Source organism: Melopsittacus undulatus, unplaced genomic scaffold, assembly GCF_012275295.1.
Source record: "Melopsittacus undulatus isolate bMelUnd1 unplaced genomic scaffold, bMelUnd1.mat.Z mat_scaffold_42_arrow_ctg1, whole genome shotgun sequence".
NCBI lineage: Eukaryota > Metazoa > Chordata > Aves > Psittaciformes > Psittaculidae > Melopsittacus > Melopsittacus undulatus.
Window position 1 is genome coordinate 733,806 of NW_022994317.1, and position 23,022 is coordinate 756,827.

Below are 23,022 nucleotides of genomic sequence, written 5' to 3' on the forward strand. Positions count from 1 at the left end.
TCTGATCTGAGCCCGTAGTAGGCAAACACACCTCCCTTGTGACTGGGTCAGGCCGACAGACAGTGCCTCTGTGCCTTTCAAAGTAGAGTCCCTTACCACCATGACCCACTGCTTTTTCCTGGCAGTGCCAGTAGTGATCTTCTTTACCAGTGCATCAGGTTCACGTTGTGAGGTGTATCTTTTCGTGTTAGGCCCTTGCAGATCTGCAAAGCAGTTCTGGGTGGGGACAACAGGTTTAGGGGGAAGCCCCTTGCTGTTAATTGTCTTCTTCCTCCTTTTTTTTTTTTTTGGTTTTTTTTTTGGTACTGTTTCCCATCTCCCCGGGTTAATGCCCTCCTTCTTCCCTCCATGAGATACAGGGGATACTTAAGGCCCCTGTGCTGTTTGGGCCTGGAGCAAGCAGTCCTGCTTCCCCTCAGCTTCCCTGATATCTTGCAGCTTACTGACAGCAATCCCGTAGCCTCAGCCACCTGCTGGAGGAGGACCTCCATCAGGGGGCAGCGAGCGCAGCCCTGCCCATTCTGCACCTTTCCCTCACAAGACCAGTGCAAGCACTCTCTCCACTCCGAGCTCTGCCCTGCAGCCTCCCCCTCTTACCGGCTCTGTCTGGGTGCCTACGCTGGCCACCACTGGAGCAACCGGAGCAGAGCTTCCCAGACCCGGCTCTGGTCATAAGGCAAGTGCTCCCCATCCCTCCCGCCGGCCTGTACAAACCGCTGCGCCACACCCTCTCTGACTTTCCGTGCTCCCTCGGGCAGGGTTTTACCCAATCAGGGCTGGTGCCGCTCCTCCTGCTCCGCCCCCTGTGAGTCCCTGCTCGCGCCAGCTGAGCTTGCCGGCTCCTGGGTAAGTCCTGTCGAGGGCTTGAGGCTACCTGGGTGGCTCTCGCTGCTCCGAGGTGAGGCTTCGGGGCGCTGAGCTTCCCCCACGCAGGTGTTGAAGGCATCCGGTCTCGAGCTACTCACCTCAGCAATCCAACTTGGAGGTGCTGAGAGCAGCAAGCTGTGGGCAGAGCGTGTAGCCCAGGGTGACAGTGATTCTGATGCTGTGACCTGTGCTTTTCTTGCTTCTCTTGGTTCTTCTGTTTTTCCTCATGCATTTCCTGATGCTCTCAAAATAATTCTGAGGCTGGTTTTAATTTCTCTTTATAAGTTAGATGAGGATAAATTATTTTTTGCCTGATCCCCCTGGAAATAATGTACTTGTCCTTTCTTTGCATAAACACATTTTATAGCCTGCTTTCTTACCTCCTTTTGTTTCTGATTTCCATGACAGCTATTGCGTTATGAATGGCCTACTAAGTACGATTCAAGTGCTTTCCTTTATTGTTCAGTGAATAGGCTTTGCTTTTGGTTTGGGGTGACAGGGCTTATGGTATCTTTGAAATTCTTATTCTTTCTAACAGTTAGGAATGTGGAAGTTGTGTTGTGAACCTGTTGATCTTTGATCTCCAAAGACAAAGGCAGAGTGTAAATGGTAGTCCTTCATCCTGAATTTTTTCACTGTGTAAAACTTCGAGTAATTTCAAAATAAAGCTGTCTAAGAGGGTAAAACTCTCCATACCTACGGAATTGGACAATGATTTTGAAGGATTTTGTTTTATTGATTTTCCGCAATACAGATAGCCTGTCTTCAGATAATAAGTAGAACATACTTTCCCAGCAGGAAACCCAAGGAGAATCTTCATGTAACAAAGAGCACATATTTAACAGGTCAGCAAAATCCCTGAACATAAGTTTAAATAGTCAAGTATTCAACTTTGTTTTCATAAATTCTGTTGCACTTATAAAGGTTCCTTTTAAGCACTGCTTAAGAATTAATTGTTAATTTTCTAATCATAGAAGGAAAGGATGCATGTTGTCCAATTTCAATATAATTGAAAGTATGTGAAGAGTAAAAAATCCATTTAGAAAGCATCCAATTTCACTGCTGTAATGCATACAAGAATTTTGTCAATGTATAAATACTGTGCTGCTTCTGATGGAGTGGACAGTGTTTTTCTCATCATTGTGAAATAACTTCCTTTAAAAATATGCACCATACTCATGCCTCAGCAGATAAATTTTTACAGAAGGTTGTTCATAAAAAAAAACAAGAATAAGAGCAATCATATTTCTCCTCTTTCTCCTTTAATATCCATATTGAAAAAATGTTTTGGCAGCAGAAGATACACATTTGTTAAATCTAAATTAAACCAAGAGGCAGGTTGTATTTGCCAGCTTGCAATTCTCATTTTTAAGAAGTATCTTTTATATTATAGCAAATTCACTGTGAATTGCTGCCAAATAGGGGTTCCTTTACACCCCTGCTGCATGCTCACATGATTTCTTTTCTAGTAGGAGTATAGCAGCTATTCTGGCACATTGACCAGTTGATCTAATGGAAAATTAATACAGTGCTGGTGTATTAACACAGAGGGGAGGGCATCAGCTTCCTGAACCAATGCAGGCTGAAAAGGAGGGAAATAAAAGTCAGCCTACAGTTACAGTGAGTTTGGTATATGCTGAAAGTTTATCTTTTATGCTTTTGGAGGTACAGCAGTCCAATGAAGTCTAGTTTGAAGCAGCTGCTTCTACTCTAAAAGAAACTCATTAATTTTTGAATTATTTATAATCGTGCTTTAAATGTTTTCCTATAAAACTAGGAAAAAATGCTTCAAGGAAAGTAAAACAGTTCTCCTTAAACAACGCAACAGAGACTTTTCTAAGATGATAAGTCTATTATTTAATTCAAAAGTTTGGTAACAACATCACACAGAAATCAGGACATGTTTTGATACTTATTTAAAAACAAAAACCAGAGCTCTAAATTCAGAGCTACATTTGTTTGACTACACATTACATTAAAAGTTATGTAGGCCCTGTTTTTCTGTAATCATGGTTTAACTGGTGTTCAGGGCATTTTAGGCTGTAAAAGCAGCTTACCTGAGGAGAGTTCTCTTGGCTTTCCTGCCATTTCTGTACCCGTTGATAGCCCCTGTATGGGCAGTGCAGTTGTAAAAGTCATCAAGAGACCTCAGTTTGGAAACAGGAAAGTTTTTTTCATCTGCCATCACAATCTAAAGGGAAAATCCTTGGTATCATATATCTGTGGTGTCTTTTATCTTCTCCATATTGTAGACAGTGTTAAAATTTGCATGGTTATAACCTCTTATCCATTTCACTTGCTATCTATTTCCCTTAAATTGTTTCGCTGCTTTTACCTGATACTGACTGGCCTTACCATACTATTTTTAAAGGTTGAAAGAATTTATTGTCACAGGATGGTTGAGGCTGGAAGGAACCTCTGAAAGTCATCTGGTACCCTGCTGCCCATGACCATGTCCAGCTGGTCTTTCAGTATCTCATAAGGATGGGGGCAGGTCTCTGGGCTGCCTGTGCTGATGCTCAGTCTCCCTTATAATGAAAACGTGTTTCTTGGTGCCAAGATGGAACTGCCTGTGATTCAGGCTTGTGCCCACTGACTCTGGTCTTGTCATAGAACACAATCATAGGATTCTTTTAGGTTAGAAAAGACCCTTAAAATCGTTGAGTCTTACCACTGACTTCATACTAAGAAGTCCATTGGTATACCATGTCCCTAACCACTGCATCTACACATCTTTTAAATACCTCCAATGATGGTGGCTCAGTCACTCCCTTGGCAAACGCTTGAGAGTCCTTTCTGTGAAGGAGTTTTTCCTTATATCAAGTTTAAGCCTCTGCTGGCTTGAGGCTATTTGTCTCATTCATTACTTGGGAGAAGAGACTGACACCCACCTTGCTAGAAACTTGTTTTAGGTAGTTGTAGATAGGTTTTTTCCTCCAGGGAAGAGCCTTCTCTTCTCCAAACTAAACACCTCCAGTTTCATCAGCTGTTCTTTATCAGACTTATGCTCTGGGCCCTTCTCTGGACCCACTGCAGCACCTCAATGCCTCTCCTGTAGTGAGGGGCACAGAACTGAACACAGGATTCGAGGTGAGTCCTTACCAGTGCCCAGTATAGGGTGATGGTCACTGCCCTGGCCCTGCTGGCCGCACTAGTGCTGATACAGGCCAGGATGCTGTTGGCCATTTTGCCTTCCTGGACAAAAGCCGGCTCATGTTCAGTGGCTGTCAGTCAACACCCCTAGGTTCTTCTTTACTGAGCAGCTTTCCAGTTGCTCTTCCTCAAGCCTGGAGCATTGCATGGGGTTGTTGTGTCACTTTACATTGTTGAACTTATTACAGTTGGCCTTGGACCTTCAATCCAGCTTTTTCAGGTGTCTGTGCAGAGCCTTCCTACCCTCCAGCAGATCAGCACTCTGCCCGACTTAAAGTCATCTACAGATTTACTGAGGGTGCACTAGATTGCCTTTTCCGGGTCATTGATAATGTTATTAAAAAACCTGTCACCTGGCTTCATCCTCTTTGCATCCTCCTGTCAGGTGTTATATACATTAATGAGATTTCCAGGCTGAACATTTCCAGCTGCCTCACCCTTTCCTCTTACGAGAGATGCTTCAAGTCTCCTCATCATCTTGATGGCCCTTCCTTGGACTCTCCAGTACATCCATGTCTCTCATACTGGGGAGCACAGCCCTGGATGCAGCGCTTCAGGTGTGGCCTCACCAGTGCTGAGGAGAGGGAAAGAATCACCTCCCCTGACCTGCTGGCAGTAGTTTGGCTGAGGACACTCTTAGGGTATTTTGCAGCAAGGGCGCATCACTGTCTCATCTTCAGCCTGGTGTCCACCAGGACCCCCAGATCCATTTCTGCCAACTGCTTTCCAGCTGGGCTGCTCCCAGCATGTTCTGGTGCCTGGGTTTGTTCTTCCCCTGATGCAGGTCTTTGCACTTCCCCTTGTTGAAGAGCCTGAGGCTCCTGTCAGTCCATTTATCCCTCCTGCTGAGGTCCCTCTGGATGGTGGTACAACTCTCTTGTGTATCAGTTGCTCCTACCAGCTTGGTGTCGTCAGAATTACACATCTTGTGTTTCTGATAATTTCACTAGCAGCTCCTAGATTCTCAACTGGTTTGTGAGTTGCTTTTTTCTTGATGCTGTGGTTCAGAAGGTTGTCTAATATGACAGCTTCTTGCCCAAATGCTTTTTGCATGTTTGACTAACGTGTCATAAGTGGCTGTACTTAGAGCATTAATGAATCTTTAAGCTGATCCCACAAAGTATTGATTTTCCTGTGCTATTAGAAGCTAAGTGCTTCAACTAGTAGGCCTACCTACAGTTCATTTGTGGAACTGACTATTGTTTGCATACCCAGTTGTTGCTTAAGCTTCAAGTTTGTTTGTAGATTAAATGCTCTAGCATTCACTCTGTAGTCTAGCTGGAGACAGAACTCAAATAATCCTTCCTCAATTCCATAATTTTAGTGCATAAGAAACCAGAAAAGTGATTCAGCTACGAGAAATTACCTTACTTTCATATCAATTCACATAAGGTTTGACCATCTTTTTTTTTTTTTTTTTGAAGGAAGGTGGTGGTTGAAGGTGAGGTTTCTGCATCTTGCTTGTTCTCTAGGTACCACGTATAAAATGTTAGGTGACTAAACTGGAAACAAGTTATTGTAATGTGCTGTATGAACTTGTGGTTAACACAGCTTTCTTTTTCTGTAGTTGATTTGTGGAAATTGATCAGTTTTGTATAACATCATGTTGGAATATCGGTGCTGTATCTGTGTACTGGTTTAAATTGTATTTTGAATTCCAATTTTCTTGGCCACTTTTTTCTTTTTTTTTTTTCCTCGGCCTATTCAGTGAGACATCTTCATGCTAGTTCTTGTTTTTCTTTACTTCACTGTTTTATATAGTTATCTGGTACGTCTGTGTGGGATAAAATAACATGCTTACTTTGCCCAGTCTGATTTTCATTTCCCTTACCATTCACTCTATATCAGTAATTATGTCTTATATAATTAACTTAAGTAACTGTGTAATCTTATTATTGAATCTCTCATCCTCATTCCCTTGTTGTCTAGTATTCTCATGTGTTGCATCATATCTAAAATGACATTGAATACTCTTCATGATATTGCTGCTTGGTTTGTTTTTTCCTTTTTTCTCATTTCCTTTCAATGTAAAATCTGGTTGTCCAGGGGTCTAATACTAAATATCAATTGCACTGCACTTTTATCTATTCATATCCATACAGCCAATGAAACTGTAATTAAAAAACAAGCTTGTGGATGAAATTCATCCATTTTTTAAATAGAATGTACAGATGTTATCTGTACATGTATTGATCTCACTACATATTTAATTTTTTTGCTCTTTTAGAGAATTCCAGAGTATTTGTTTTCTCTCTTTTTTTTTTTTTTCTTGTGGCCAGCATTCTAAAAGCCATGAATTATCAGATATTTCTCTATAGCATTAAGACACATGTTTTGGTAATAAAACATGTCCTGCTTATTTCTGCTATTACTGCAGTGATAATTGAATGCTGCTGTAAAGATACCTTCATATTTCAAATAACCAGATTTCTCTGTCTCTTTCTTTTATTAATTCATGTACCAGGTAGATGTTTGTCTGACATTACCAATCTCAGACTTCCTGAAGCTTGCAAGAATGAGTGCTTGGTTTAATTTCTGATCCGTGGCAAATACCTTTGCAGATTCAAAAAAAAAGAAGTCAGAACATTGCAATTCTGTGTATATTAAGATCCAGTCTATTATTCCTGCATGTGTTCTTCAGTGTTCTTGTTTGTCAAGTGTATTTAGAGTATAGCCTAAGTTCTTACGTAATACAAATTTTAACAGTACTAGAACTTCCAACCAGGTGAATTACAAAGATGCTGAACAGTTAACTGTTGTGTAATTAGACCTAAATGACTAAGATTAATGAAGCCTTCTGTTTTCATAGATGCCTTAACTTTTTGTGAAGCATATCACACTTTTTTATATTTTTTTAAATATTTTTGTTTTCATCATGTTGCAGTCCATTATACATGTTGTAGCTTTCCATAGTTCACTGGTGAAGATGATGTAGGCTACAGAACTGACAACATGGAAATTACATTAAAAAAAAAAAAGCATTACGCTGGTATCATAGCTTTCACGAATGATTCTGGACAGCTCTGGCATGGTTTTGGCAAGATGAAAGTAAGATGAAGTCTATTTTTAGTTGTTTATGACTGAATCTTTTTCTTATACCTTTAGTTAATAAAATATGCAAGCTTAATGACGATTAATGTAATCAGGTTTTAAAAACTAACAAATAGCTCGGTGCTGATCTAGTGTAGGTGCTAAGCATCAGGCAGTATGGCTTCTTAGTTTATGCAGAAGCCCTTTTTTTTCATAAGTTTTTCTGCATGCATGCCCTAAAATAGAAGGAATTTTCAAAACACATGAATTTCAATTGTGTTTCCTGTCAGAAGCCTTCTTTTCTCTTTTGTCATTGTAGCAGTATTTTGACTATGTCTTCCAGGAGCTGGGATATAGTTGGGCTTGGGTGGTTTTTTCCTATTAATATTTATCTTAAAAGAATTACTGCATAATGCATTTTAATGACTTTGATTTTTATTATGACTTGAACCTTTACTTCTGCCAGAATTGGAAAGCTCAATAAAAATGCATTACTGTCTTCAGTAGCACAGTGTGATTTTCCAGCATACTTACAAAAACACTCAAAATTTTAAAATTAAAATACTGTGTAAACTGAAATGTGTAAGTAAGAACAGTTGAAGCTTAAGTGATGAGGAGAGTAATAGTTATGCTGATATAACCTTAATTTATGAAAGAATATGAAGCAGTCTGATCTAAGTAGTTCTTGCAGTATTTCCAAAAATAATTTGTAGAATTGATTTTTCCAAAATGGATATGAAAAGTTACTGAAGTACATAAGAAACAGATGACATAATAGTATACTGCAGGTTTCATTAACAGTAAAATATTCTCCCAGCCCACAGTATGTGCAGAAACGTTTAGTGATAGTTGATAAAATTTAGAAACCTTGATTCTTGCCATGTCAGCTCTCGGTCTTTTTTTGCTGCTTGTAGAATACATTATGCTAGTGTTCATATGTGTGAAATACTGCACTCTTTGCTTTTTACCATGTTGAGGGGGGTAAGGGGTTTATATTTTTTCTGATCATGTAAAATGTGGTTGAGAGTGCATTTGTATATCAGTATGAAACGTGTCATTTTCTGACCCTATATGGATGAGGAGGAATCAACAGACTTGGTGCAGTCTTTGCTAGGTTGGACTAAATAAAGCTTGTGAAACAGCTTCCTTTAATGAATTTAAAATGCCTCAGCAGGGATTTGGTGAGAACTAATGCTATAATGCATTACTCATCCTTTATCTACTTCTATTTTTACAGGTTCTGAAGGATGATTGATGCTGATTTCTTGTGAGGATGGAATTCCAACCCCCACAGTCTCTGTGATGCCAGTTGCAGCACTGTGGATTGATAAGTAACATGCAGATTTAATTGCACAACCTGGGGAGAAAGCAGTAGGAGTGCTACTTCGTTTCAGCTGCCTAAGTGGACAGAAGTACGGTGTCATCTATCTGCAAGGGAAGATTCTTCAACAGAATTTCACAGCTAATAATAGAGACAACATAGCATCATCCACCTTCCTGATTTACTGTGTATCACCTTCCGAGACAGATGGTCTGTCAGAAGCTGGAGGATGCCTGCAGAGCACATAATAACGAAGGAGTGAATTGATACTGCTGCTGCAGCCTAATTGTCAGGATCACAGCCGACAGAACTGTGCTGCCCTTTTTCTGCTCTCTTAATCAGGCCAAAAGCAGCAGGGTGGTCATGGCTGGCCTCTTTAACAACCTGCTAGTACTGTTTTTTGTTTTTCAAAATATCTGTTTGGGTTTCAGAAGCTCACTTTCTGTCTTCAAGAGGTGGGTTATACAGGAAGACCTTATGTGTTGAATGCATGCAGTCACTTACCATATTATAGATATATGAAAAAGCATGTCCTAGATAAAAACATGTATGGTCGTTATTTGTTTTTGCTCAGTTGCTCTGAGTTTATTTTCTGCAGTTTTTGAAATGGCACTGTTGTCATATTGAAGGCAGAAAGTCTTGTTTTATTCATAGGTTGCTTTATAAAATATGAATTTAGAATGATAAAAGAACAATTATGAAAATTTTTAAGTAACACCGCAGGTATATTTTAGACTATACCAGGTGTAAATATATTTCAGCTGCTTAAGTTAGCTTGCAGTATAAAATGATATTTTAATGAGAAAGCATCATCTAGGTTAAAAATGGGCAATCCTGGGAAGCTGGGGTGGTGGGGAATTTGTATGCAGAATTGCATAGGTAAACTTGAATATAGTTTGGACAAGAGAAGCTGTAGTCTCTTAGCACTCCAGAAAAGTGTTCTACTCTTTTTGAGGCATATTGGACATTGTAGTTATCATGTCACTTCTGTATCCTTATATATATATATGTACATGAATATACATATTTCAAATTCATATCAATGTTGCATCGTGGTTTCAGATGTCTTACCATTTAGTTCCGTACTGTGACCTATTTTTTTTACAATTTATTTATACATTGCATTCAGTACAGACTTTGATATTCACGTAAAGTTGTAAAACTTACTGTTTTACTTCACTGGTTGTAATAGAAGTTGCTATATATGTTGTGGTGTTGGAATTAAAAATTTCCCCTTTACATGTAATTTAATCTGTATTGCATTACACATCAGGCACATAGTCGTAAAAAAAAACCAAAACCCACACTTGTGAATAATTAGCAGTACTTGAAATTTTCTAGTGAATTAATTCTCTATCTGTACATCCAGGTACCACAGACAACTTCTTAGATGAGATGACAGGCTACATTTTAGCTAATGTTTTCCGAACTAGTCTGTGTGATTGCTCAGGGGAACTGTCTCAGTAAATGCTTGGTAACTTAAGCTTGTGAAGGAGTGAAATTTCCAGATCACTCCTGGAGCTCCTCAGCATTGTCAGACTTCCCTACTAGTTCTCAAGACCCTGCCTGCTTTTTAGAAAGACACAACAAAATTCAATATTGTAAAAAGTCTTTCCTCCTTCATTTTAAGGTACAAAGATACCACCAGATCTTTTTCCAGTGAATGCCTTGGAAGTCATCAGCCAGTTATGTCACTTGGTCTGTCAGATTTTGCACTGGACATTCGCATGCCTGGTGTGACACCTAAGCAGGTGAGAAAAATGCAGTTTTTCTTTTTTTTACTTACTTTTTTTTATATATAACCTTGGAAAATAAAGTCTTGCCTACAGTATAATTAACATAAAATGAGTAAAACCCCACCAACAAGGTAACATTTATAGACATATTATAGGTATGTCCAGAGAAAAATAAGAAACAGAAAAAGTAATCTCAAATGAGAGAAAAATCTTTGCATGTGATTAATTGTATTTCTGAAATTTTGGTTTCATAAATTGAAATGCTGAAGTTTATTAAAACTGGGAATATGAGTTTTATTAAAGTGAAATATTTCCAGCTGTGCTAGTAAGTCATACATTTATTTGGAGTTACAGTTTACACCAAATCTCAAATGAGGCCTTAGTGAAATGAGTTCAGTTAAAATTAACACTGCTGCGACTTTGGCCAGCGCAGAAGACAACCAGAAAGTATTTCACAAGGGTAATGCTTTTGACCCAGTATTTTAAGCCCCTGAAATACTCCAGAAAATCTACTATAAACAAGTCATAATAGTATATTCTCTCATGTTAGAAGTTGCTTAATTTCTGCTGAGCTGAGTGAAAATGAAGAGAATAGTTAATATTTTTAACATTAGAATTTTTAAGGCTCACCTAAAGTCTGAGATTCTCCTGTCATCTTCACATATAGCTTCATTAAGCAAGATAAACAATTATTAATAAAGGGTTTTTTTTTTTTGCAAGGAGTTACATATATCACTAAGAGACCCTGTGTCTCTTTTAGAGGGTGGCAGATGCTTGTAAAGAGCGGGATGTTGTGCTGCAGTAGATGGTGATTCATTGTTGCAGATAATACTTTTAAAAATACTGAAGGGAAAATGAGGTTTTCTGTTCTTGGGGAGCAGCCCTCTGGAACTTCTCATTTAGAGTAAGCAGTGTCATTCCAGTGAGCGTAAAGCACAAATATTGTTTCTACTAGATTTTATTTGTCTGCAGCAAAATATTAAAGTTATAATTTAGAAAGAGTGAGAAGTACTCTCAGTTCATCTATGTGCATATTTGTAATTGCTTAATTGATTTTTACCTGAGGAGGCATTATTTGAAGAGCTAGGAAACATGTATGAAGGAGTCAGTCATTTCAGATTCCTTGGTGGTATGCACACCTGACAGTCACATTTTTTACTGAGAATTATAGCAAGCTAACAGAAAGATGTGTAACAGAACTAACCAGGTCTTTGTTTACAATTTATGACCAGTGTAATCTGCAGTAGATGTACAGTTGGCAGGTTTATCTAATGTAAGAATTTTTCTGAGGGCTCTGAAGCCATTGGTTGCTTAGTCAAAAAATGTCTCCAAGCTAGAAAATGAAAAGGGAACTTCTGAAATAGTACTGCTGCTGAGTTGAGTTCTTCCATAGCATCACTGTAGGCAATTGTATTTAATTTACATTTCCAAGGTCCTCATGTTTTAGCTTCCCGAGTAATTTGTGTGGAAAACAGATACTGAAAATCAATCTCTTTGAATATTAAGAAGTCTAACCATCTGCATGTATTCCATCAAACTGAGATGAATTTTTGGTAATACCAGTAAGGTTGTACCTAGATTATGAGCATTCACATTGCTGCTTGGGAATAATTACAATAGGAATAATTTAATTCTTTAAAAATAGGGGCTTAAACTGTAAAATATATGCCTGGTTCAAAGAGGAAACATGTACATGTTTTCAAGCAGGAGGAGGAGGGAAAAGAAGCACCAAATATTTAGCATGTGGGGAGGGGGCAGTGTTTGTAAACCACTGCAAATTAATTCAGTGCTCAGGCTTATAAATATATAATTTTTACGTATTAGTTTGCTCAGTAGTCCCTCATTCATCTTTAGAAAGCATAGTGAATTTTGATCCTTTATTTCCATTTCTTTCATTCTAAATATTCCAAATTTAAAGGTAATATCTGTTCTTTGGTCTTTTAATAGTCCGATACCTACCTCTGCATGTCAGTTCCCCTGCCAATGGATGATGAAGCTTATGTAGGTGAGTTTTGTTTGACTGAAAAAAACCTAAGGCAAGCCATTTTGAAGAACCTCAGCATTTTCTGTTACTTTTTTCATTGAATTACATTGACTTAATCTTTGGCTGTCACGAGTTTCCAGAATGCTTTCATCATAGCTAATGCACAAACAAGCTAGAGACACCTACTTAGAGTCAAGATAACACACTGTTTCTGGAGAGATTCATGAGTAACAGTAGTTAAGAAACTGCATGCAGATGCCTTTGGCAATCAGTACCAAACAGTCCCATTTGTAAAATATTGGCTTTCTGTCTCTAGACGGATAATTAATTCTGCTCCAGTGAGCAGACCGTTTATTTACCTGCTGGTACAGGCTGTAAATCCTTTGCACTTATAGTCAGTGTTGGCTGCAGTAAGATTTTACTTATCTGAGGGAAAAAACAAAACCAGCCAAATCCTTTCCCCTCCATTGGCTTTTTTAAATGTCATGGCACACAAATAGAAGGAAACACTATTGTAATAGCATGCAAAAGCTCTGATCATATAGATCAGCAAACAACACCATCTGTTTGGAAAGTTAAAGTACCTCAAAGGTACATCTGTTTTGTCTTGCTCATGAGCATACAGTTAGTTGTTCAGGTAGAGAGAAGGCTTTTTGGTTCAACTGAACATAGCTTCACTATCAGAACATGCTAGAAACTGAAATAAAACAATGAGGAGTTAAAATGTCTGTATCTTTCCTCCTTTACTCTCTTGTTACATTTTAGAATAGCTGCACTTACAATAAATATGGTGGGAATCCTATGTAGTTTTTGTTGTGGTGTGTTATGAGACTATTGTCCCCTATGTATTTCCTTTTGGAAATCCTTCAGAAACAGAATATTGTGCTTAGTTTTTCGTGTACTATAGTACCTAAAAAAATTGAGTAAATTTTCTTCAGTGCTTCCTCTGTATCTGTTTTGTAAAGAAGTCAGAATCTGACCTGGCCATCTTGGCTGTGAGTTTGATACCAGAAAGGAACACAGCATTAAAAGAGAGTGAGTGTTCATTGTCTAATAAACTATAGATGCTCTGCAGTGCGTGCAATAGACTGTTCTGCTTTCATGTGACTCATAGAAAGATACACTGCTAACCTGCCAGGTAACCACTTTTTATTTAGCACTTCACTGAGTTGCAAACTTGCATAGTACTATTTTTTATTAGATTCCTGCACATTTAGTTCTGTCATTTGGTGCTTACATGTGTTAAAGCCACATAAATTTTCAGTGGTGTGTGTGTTTAGAAGGATCTACTAAAGAATTTGCCTAAAAGTGGTATTTATGCAGTCTCAATGTGAATCATGCAAGGCAGCCTATTTTTTCTCTGAAGACCGCAAAACTTTTAGGGTTGAAGTGTTTACATGTTCTGCACCAGATTTTTATAGGATTTGGTAACCTTCCCAGTGATCACTGTGCTTGAGTACATGTCATTAGAAAGCATAATAAAATTTAATCACTTGATGAGCAAATTAAAAAAATATAAAATCAAAACCTGTTCTGTGAACATCAAGTTTGCCCATGATAGCATTGTTTACAATCCAGGGTTAATTTTAGCAACATGCCTTTTGCTCCTATGAAATTAAATGGCTGTGAGATTAATGCTTAAATTATCTCGATGAGTGAGGTTAATATATAACTTTTCAAGAAAATGTAATTTCAGTTACACTTTAAAAATGTATTGTGATTTTGGTCTTCCACCTTATGCTTGATTAATGTTTATGAATGAGTAGCCAAACTAGAAGCTAGATTGAGTCTTTAATGGTGCAGGTGTTGATAAAAAACATTTTTTTCACTATGGTGAGCTGTAGTGGTAGATAAAGGGTGCTCTGAAATTCCAGACACTTACAAGAATTGAGTCTGACAGCGAACCATTCAGCCAAGAAATACCAACTTTATAACACCCAGTTTGTCATTTTCACATGTTCATTCACATGGGTGACTAGTAAATAAATGTTGGCTTTTTCTTACTGACTCATAGTGAGTCCCTATCTATCAGATTGTGCTGTATGAATGAGATAGAGCCTATTAAGTTCAGCAACACAAATTGAAATAATTAGATGATTCATTACTTTTTGTCCATACGTGACTCTGAGACTATGGGTTTGTTACTCTAATATGGCATATATTAACTTCCCTATTACCAAGTAATGATGATTTCACTGTTTTGAAGGCCTCTAATGTTTCCTTAATCTGCCAAACTGTGGATGCTGATATGTTGATAAATTTCTTCAAAGTTCATTCCTTTACAGGAATGAAAGAATATTAACTATATCATTGTATTGTTATTTATGAAGGTGAACTTAGAATAACTTCTTTTTAATACATTGCTTTTGAATTGCTCAAAACCCCGGTGCCATTAAAAGTTCCTGAGCTTACCCAAAATTGAGCCTTTACCAAAATTACCAAAATTGAGTCTGTGGAAGGTCCAGGGGAGTTTATAAAAACCAAATATATGAGAAGCAGTCAGTCATCTCTATTTCCACACTTTCCCCTACTCCCTATTATTAACTATTACAGTTAATAACTATTACAGTTAATATTAAACTGACGCCACGTTCTCTTCATTCATGTTTCTCCTGGAGTTTATAATTTAAACTAGTACTTGATCAGGAAAGTAAATCAAATTTTATTTAGATTGGTATCAATACCAAAACTGTTACTCTTTTAGCTTGGAAGACAAGCTGTTGAATGGGAATATAAGGACAGCTTGTAAGTGAAAAGCAGAAGGTAAATGAATGAGTGGGCACATACATGCCTATTTCTAGTATTAAAGAGAAAAAAATGCACAAAATGCTCTTGTGTATGTAACTTCTGGTGGAAATAAGGATAGATTATTTATTACCATTTCGTTTTTCAGTTGACTTTAAGCCTCATGCCAGCATGGACACTGTCCATCACATGTTGCTCTTTGGATGTAATGAACCCTCTTCTACTGAAAATCACTGGTAAGAGTTACAGTTTGCCTTTGTTATTTTATTTAGGTTTTCCTGTGTTATTTGCTTCTACATAAACCTTTTCTTGTGTCACAATTTTTTGATAAATCAGAAAAATTTAGAATGAAGAACTGTATAACATTCTGGGTTTTCCACACTTAAAGGTGTTATTTTTATTTTTAACTAAGTACTTTGTAAAGTTGAGAAAAAGATGTGTTTTCTGATTCCTCATGATTAACTGACTCTCTCCAAGGAGGAGACAGGAGCTGTAGAAGGCAGGGTACAATTGGGTACCAATAAATCCAGGTTTCTTCCACAGCTGGCTGCTTTTAGTGTATAAAGAAGTGTTCTATCAGGTGTCTGGAAGGAAGCTGGGTAAAGAGTAAGCTGAAGAACATGTTCTCTCTCAAGTGGTTTGGTGGTAGACTTGCCTTTCAAAATGAGGGCAGAGGGAGCCTCTCAATGCCTCTAAAATAAGTGTAGGGAACTAGAGTGAAGAGTACGAAAGAAGGTGGAAATGAATTGAATGTCCAGTAATTTTGCAAGTTTTCTCCAGGTTTTCAATAAAAAACAGATTTTGCTGACCCTGCAAAGCTTGTGATTTACTCTGCTCTGTGGAACAATTTGAATTTGTATTTTCTGGTCAGGTTACATAATCACAATTTAACTTTTAAGTATTTACAAAAAGGTAAGTAGTGCTGCAGGTTAGAGCTAATAGGTGTAGTATAATGTATTTTCCACAGAAATCAAAATGAAACAAAACAAAAATATTAATTTAGCATTTCAAATATCCTCTGAATGTTTATGGAGATGATTTGAGTAATATTTTAACCATATAACAAACATAAATCATTAGTTTTATCTCCTTTCTATCTACTAACCAACAATTTTAATAAAGAAAATGTTGCAATCTTGTCCTGTCAGAAAATGAGACACTTAAAAAGTTCAGACAGAAATAAAATTGTGAAAGCACAGAATTTCTGTTCATTTCCCAGCAGACAATTTTTCTGTGTTCTTTTTATTGTATCATAAATGTCACAATGTACTTTTTGAATAGTTTAATATGAAAAATACAGCAACATAAAATGGTTCACATTGTGAACTTTTAAAACCAGTTTACATCTTGAGTGTCGTAATTAAAACTGATTTTACTTGTAGATTCTCGGGTTTATATGTCTGGAAGTAGTTTTGTTGGAGCCTTGAAATAATCCATATGTGATAGAAAAGTATTGTTATAGGTTGATCAGACTGTATAATCTCTCTTCTTCAAGAGGAACTATGGTCCAGCAGAAGAGCACCAGTGGCAGCTAATGTTGCATTTGGTTTTGATTGCTGTACTTAACATCTACCTGTCAAATGATGAAGCATGTAATTAGTTGTAGTGGCTTGATGTTGGTTGGATGTCAGGTGCCCACCAAGCTGCTCTATCGCTCCCCTCCTCAGGTGGGGAGGGGGCAGAAAATAAGATGGAAAAAAAAATTGTGGGTCATGATAAAAGCACGTTAATAAAGCAAAAGCAAAGGTTATGCATGAAAGCAAATTAAAACAAAAGATTTATTCTCTACTTCCCATCAGCTGGCAATCTCCAGCCACTTTCCTGGAAGTAGGGCGCCAGTATGCGTAGTGATTGCTTCACAAGACAAATGTCGTAACAACAAATGACCCGTTATCCCCTTTCTCTTAGCTTTATATGCTGAGCAGACATTGTGATATGAAATATCCCTTTGGTAACTTTGGTCAGCTGTCCTGGCTATGTTTCTCTCCCAGGATCTTGCCCACCCTCAGCCTGCTGTTAAGGGGGAATGTTGGACAGACAGTCTTGATGTTGTGCAGACACTGCTCTGCAGTAGCCAAAGCACTGGTGTGTTAATCGACACCTTGCTAGCTACCAAAACACATCAAAACACATCACTATGAAGGCTGCTATGGGGAAGAATTAACTCCAGCTCAGCCAGATCAAATACAATAGTGTTGCATTTAAATATATTTCCAGTTTATCAGATGCAGGTTTTAATTAAATCTTGCTGTTTTTTTGTGTGTAGTTCCTGAACTGCAGTATTTGCTTTACATTCTCAAAATAAAAGCTTTTCATGCCATGTCTCATAATCTCACATCCTTGTTGCTGCAGCAGTTTGGAGCATTTCATCCTTCTCTGCCCGTAGCTGTCTGCAAGGCTAGAAAGATGATCGTGTCTGTTCTACATAAAGGAAGCTTTAGACATCTGCATTTGTGCCTGACATACTTACATAAGCTCATATAAATGATCCTTTGTTATGTATCCATATGTGTATATAATTAACGTAGTATATATGTGTGTAGACATATGTGTGTGTTTACATCTATATGTGTGTATCTGTAAATGTCTATGTTGTAAACATGTTCATTTAAATGTTCAGATATGTAGAAACTGTGGCATATACTTAGCTTGGAGAAGAGGAGACTGAGGGGTGACCTCATCAATGTTTACAAATATGTAAAGGGTGGGTGTCAGGATGATGGAGCTAGGTTTTTTTCAGTGATGTCCAGTTGTAGGACAAGGGGCAGTGGGTGTAAACTGGAGCATAGGAGGTTCCATGTTAACATCAGGAAGAACTTTACTGTGAGAGTGACGGAGCACCGGAACAGGTTGCCCAGGGGGCTTGTGGAGTTTCCTACGTTGGAGATATTCAAGGCCCGCCTGGACAAGTTCCTGTGTGATGTACTCTAGGTTACCCTGCTCTTGCAGGGGGGTTGGACTAGATGATCTTTCAAGGTCCCTTCCAACTCTTGAGATTCTGTGATTCTGTGATTTGTAAGTCACTGCCAAGAGTACATACAATTTAAAAGCAAGTCTTTTCCTACTGGTTTACATATGCTAGAATCTTCAGCCACTAGCACTAGTTTTGTTCTGATGACTGTGTGTTAACGGTAAGACATGTTCAGGGTTTTTTTTTTTTATTGTTGTTATCTGTTATTTTTGTTACCTGCAGAGTAATAAGTGATGACTTCCCTTGCTCTTCCATCTCCTAGGGACAGAATGACTGTTTGAGAACTGAGATTTGAGGACACCACTGTAAATCTTGTTTAGCAAGGTTCATTCCCCTACAGTTTACATGATGAACATTTTTACATAGCCAGCTTTTATTCAAATAAGGTATACTATAATGGAGTTTTTTGCCTTATCGTAGTTTCTTCATTGTAATTCTGGGCAACATTACTCAGATGTTTCGTAATCAGTTGTAAGAACATTGAAATGTACTAGCTCAAGAACTATTTTTCATACCATCATGGGCTAGGTGTATTATGGAAAAATAGTTCTTTAGGAGCAGTTAGAATGCAAGGGCAAAATTGATTTCCCTGAGGCGTGAACTTTCATTCAGGCCAGTTTTGAACGTGGAAAAATGGGAAGGGGGAAGATACAGCCTCCAGATAACTCTTCTAGGGATTTACTGCCCTGTGCCCTTAGCACTGCTGAGGCAGAATCTACGATGCTACGCTGGCTTGGTGGCTTTTCTGGTGACTTGATGCTGCTCATGCAAATACCCCTGGCCATCTGAAAAGGCTGTCTGACGGTGTCTAATGGGGAACACAGATGTTTCTCCCTTCTTGAAATGCTCAGGCCTTTCCACAGAAATAAAGTAGGATTCTAGGGCTCATTTGCTCAGGTTGCTCTCAGTGCACTAAGAAAAAACATACAGCCGCTTCTGTTTTCTTGATCATAATAGCCCTAAGAACACTTCATCCACTACAACAAGTTTTGCCTGAGCTGATAAACTGTGCTGAAGTCAAAGTAGCATGCCTGAGCTGATTCATTGGAAGTTTGGATTCTCTATAGGTAGTCAAGAAATACACTTGAATGATTTAAAAGAAAATATTGAATTGTTCAGAACTTCTGAGTCTTTTGGCAAGACAGGTCTTGCACTGCGTCAAACCTAACACTGAAATGAGCTCTCTTGAAAGAGATGATTCATAGATACAGCCTTTATTTTGGGATTAGGCAAGGCAGCTTGAAAACAGTTACCTAATCTAAATAAATGTTTAAATACAGTTTGTAGGTAATCACCTGCTGCTGGCAGGAGAGCATGTTTTTGAAAGCGTTTGGTATCAGTAGTTCAGTAAAGGCTGCAAAAGATGTCAAGACTGGTTCAGTGAAGTACTTGTATTTCACTGCCTAGAGGACAGTGTAAAAATTACGAGTATAGTTTCTTACCATTGTCACTGCTCCAGAATGCTCTGCACTGTTTAAGCTCAAGAACTAAAAATGATGATTTTTCTCACTCAGTCCTCTCAATTATCTCTTTTTACAGCTCTTGTTTAGAATCAAGAAGTTGAGTATAATAGACAAAGAAGCAAACAGAAAATTACTTGTTGTCCTAAGCAATGCAGGTATCCTAAAAGGATAACCAAATACTGGTCTTGCTCACATAGTGAATTATTTTGCTTTTTAATTGCTCAAAACCCCGGTGCCATTAAAAGTTCCTGAGCTTACCCAAAATTGAGCCTTTACCAAAATTACCAAAATTGAGTCTGTGGAAGGTCCAGGGGAGTTTATAAAAACCAAATATATGAGAAGCAGTCAGTCATCTCTATTTCCACACTTTCCCCTACTCCCTTGACTGTCACATTTTGGTCACAGTCAAAACTAATTGTTAGTGCAATACTATGTACTATACAGCTATAATCAATTTTTGAGGTATTCCGTGCTACTCATTCCACTCACAATCTCTTTATTTTTTCCATGTAAAGAAGCAATGAATTTCAGTGATTGCTTGTTTTTTGTTTGTACATGTATACCTTTTTACTACTTTGCTGCTTTTAATTCTGTTCATCAGTTATCTTAACTAGTTATCTTAACTCTTCTTTGTAGTCTCCTCTAGGTTTGCTTTTTCTGAAAATTTGATGTTTCAAAACCAGCATTGATGGCTACATATGAGGTTGACCATTTTTAAAACATAATGAAAGAATAATGTATTTATCTTTCTTCACTGAAGTATTTCCCTTCCATCAGTCAGCATTTCAGAAGGAAACAGCCTATGCACTATTTTTACCTAGCTTATGTGGTCCTAAAAAATACTATGGTATAAATGAAGGCGAGCTGGCCCAGAATGTACTGGTAAAACTGTGGCTGTGCTTGTGGTTTCTGCTGTTGTTCCTCCTAACCAGTCTCTTCAGTACATTTCCAAACCAAGTAACTCAATAGCTGGTTAGATCCCTTTGGGGTTTTTTAGATTGTAGCAATTGAAAGCTGTGCAATTTTTTACCTGAAGCTGCACGAATCATTACTGGTGAGACATTTCACTTAATCTTTAAATGAGTTTTGCTTGTCCACTGGGATGTGTTTGAAGGGGAAGATGACCAAGCTGCTAGCTGTGAAGGTCTAGATGTGTCATGAGCAACATTAATGAAAAAAAGTGGCACATTCCGTTTTATCTTGGTGGTCTGATGATTATGGCAATGCTTTCTGTTCGAGGGAAACACAGCAGCTATGTTGCAGTAAGGCTCCCTGGAATCCCAGATATGCATACTGTGCCACAGAGGTGGTTTTTCATATGTGCTAGAAGAACTGATTATTCCTGGGATAGCACCTGGAAAGCATCATCATCATTTGTTCTCGAATGGTGGCAGAAATGACTCATGCATTCTCAACAGAAATGTTACTAAGCCTGCATCCAGTAATAGTCCTGATCTTTTTTTATGCTCCTTCTCACACTGTAGAGACTATTTTGCCCAGGATTTAAAGTGACTGAAACTGCTCTTTATGTATAAAAGCGTTTTTTCCAGGTCTTTCCCAGGTTTGCCAGGTTTTACCAGCAGTAATAAACAGAGAAGGGGCTGTACCATTTTGGTTTGCATTTAAGTCTCTGCATGGATATCAGCCTGCTTGATCAGTTGGTGTAGTCTGACTAGTTTGAGGTTGAGGCTTTCTAGGTGTCATACTAGGTGTGCTGCACCTGCAGAATTACTTTCACACTGTGCTCAGTGGTACAGTGCTCTACCAGTGAAGAAGGTACAAATAGACTCTAAATAGCCCTTTCTCTAATACAGGATTGAGAAGTGCTTCTGTGTGGGTGTTTGGAAAGCTTCTCAGGGATCCTTGTTTGTTTATATCATCCTGTAACCTACACCTACATGTGGCAGTCTTGGCTGTGGTCCCAGTACGTTATGCTGTCTGTACAACTGTTTCTGACTGGCCTTTTGCAAATCTGGTAGTGTCCTGTGCTTCAGGTTTATCAGTTTTTGCAGGTTCAAGGTGTCTAGAACTCAAGAGTCTGTGGGAGTTTTTCACGTTCCACCTTTATGGTTGCCTGCAAGGTGTTGCAGAGGCTAGGAACAGCTCTGGAGCTCTCAGTTACTGTAAATATTTGTGACCTGTTTGTTTGTTTGTGTGTGTATGTGTGATTTTTCTGTTTATGGAATGCAAGAAGTTGTGCAATGGAATAAAACTAACTTAAAGCAGTGAACTTGGTGTAAGTACAGGGAAGAAGAGCATGAGTGCCTCCTACCAGCTGGTCCATATATAGCTGCTTTTTTTTTGTCAGTAATTTTTCAATGAATTTTAAATATCAATTTTGACTTAAAACTTTGGTGTCTTGTGTGTTTCTTTCTGCTTTGTGCACAAGTCCAGTCCCTCTGTATAAAAGTAGCAGCCATTGTCATTTTTTGCCACTTGAGCTAATAGTGCTAGATATTTTCGTGCAGTTCATTTTCACAAAAGATTCCATTATTTGTTTCCATCACTCACTGCTAGTTTGATAGGGACTACCAGAAATCTCTATAGTTTTGGCCATGTTTTCCTAACACTATCATAAGGGGGGGGGGGGGGCACACACCAAAAGAAGAAGGATCTAATGATACCTGAGAAAGCAGCCTGCATTAAAAGGGCTTAATCATCATGCATCCAAAAATATCTCCATAGATCTTAAAAGTAGTGGTTTTGCATGTAATTCACCTGTCCTTTCTGATTTAAGAATTAAAAGATCATGTACCCTTTTGTTTTCTTCCCTCATGTTTTTAGGGACTGTGATGAAGGAACATGCAAAGACAAATCTAATATTTTGTATGCTTGGGCAAGAAATGCTCCACCCACCAGGCTACCGGAAGGTACTGTGCCTTTAGCGTGAAGTTCTTGTGTGCCAGGGGCAAGGGAGAGAAGAGTATGTGGAAATAAGCACCTGGCATATACAGGAACCTTGTATAAAATGTTTATGTCTAGTCAAAACTGTATAAACATCAACCTCATATACTATAAATACACTAGCTAAAATACTTGGGTTTGTTTTTTTTTTTCATCCTGTTTGCTATAATATTATGGGTTTCAGTAGGGGGCAAGAAAGGCTAAGGTAGGGATAATGGTCATAATATAATGCTTTATTTTTATATAGCATTAATCTTGCATTTTGTACTGTATGTTATTGGAAGGATATTTATGTTTCAGTAGCACACAAACGGCATTAAATATTTTTGTGTGTTTTGGGAAAGTGCAAACAAGTTCAATCTAAATACTGATTTTTTTCTGTGTCTTAAGTATGCTTGACATCTTTATGTGCTTTTCATTTCTTCATGCTTTGATGTGCTTGAGCAACAGGTTTACATACTGATTTTGTTGTATGATAGATAGCTTTGCTGGATTCTGTCAGAGTTTTTTAAGCTACTTGTAATGGTATGCCTAGAAGATAGAAGTTGTTCTTTCTAATAAATGCTAAGAGTCCTAGAAATACCCATCATCTACGCAGCCTTGGTCTGAAAAGACTGAATTATACATATTTTTTTATTGATCTTTTTTACTGCCTCTTTTCATAACCAGGAGCAGTGCACCTCATGAAGAGGTTTATTTTTAGTAATCAGTTTATACACTTACCAGCACAAGTGTTATTTGATTTGGTGATCAGAATGTCAAGTAAAAAATAATTTTGCTTGGAGGACTCTATGAAAGCTTTGCTATTAAACACCAACTAGTAATAATTTTCTTGTCTCTAAACTGTC

At 38.0% G+C, this 23,022-nt stretch overlaps 1 protein-coding gene across 1 annotated transcript in view; it reads left to right on the forward strand.

Moving 5' to 3' along the window:
• Window positions 1-23,022, forward strand: part of LOC117438520 (peptidyl-glycine alpha-amidating monooxygenase-like) — a 125,861-nt gene that overhangs the window by 58,916 nt on the left and 43,923 nt on the right. Inside the window, 5 exon segments of the mRNA XM_034074001.1 lie at window positions 8,288-8,826; window positions 10,002-10,122; window positions 12,055-12,112; window positions 14,985-15,072; window positions 22,055-22,140. Coding sequence (XP_033929892.1) covers window positions 8,735-8,826; window positions 10,002-10,122; window positions 12,055-12,112; window positions 14,985-15,072; window positions 22,055-22,140 — 445 coding nt within the window. The 5' untranslated portion in view covers window positions 8,288-8,734.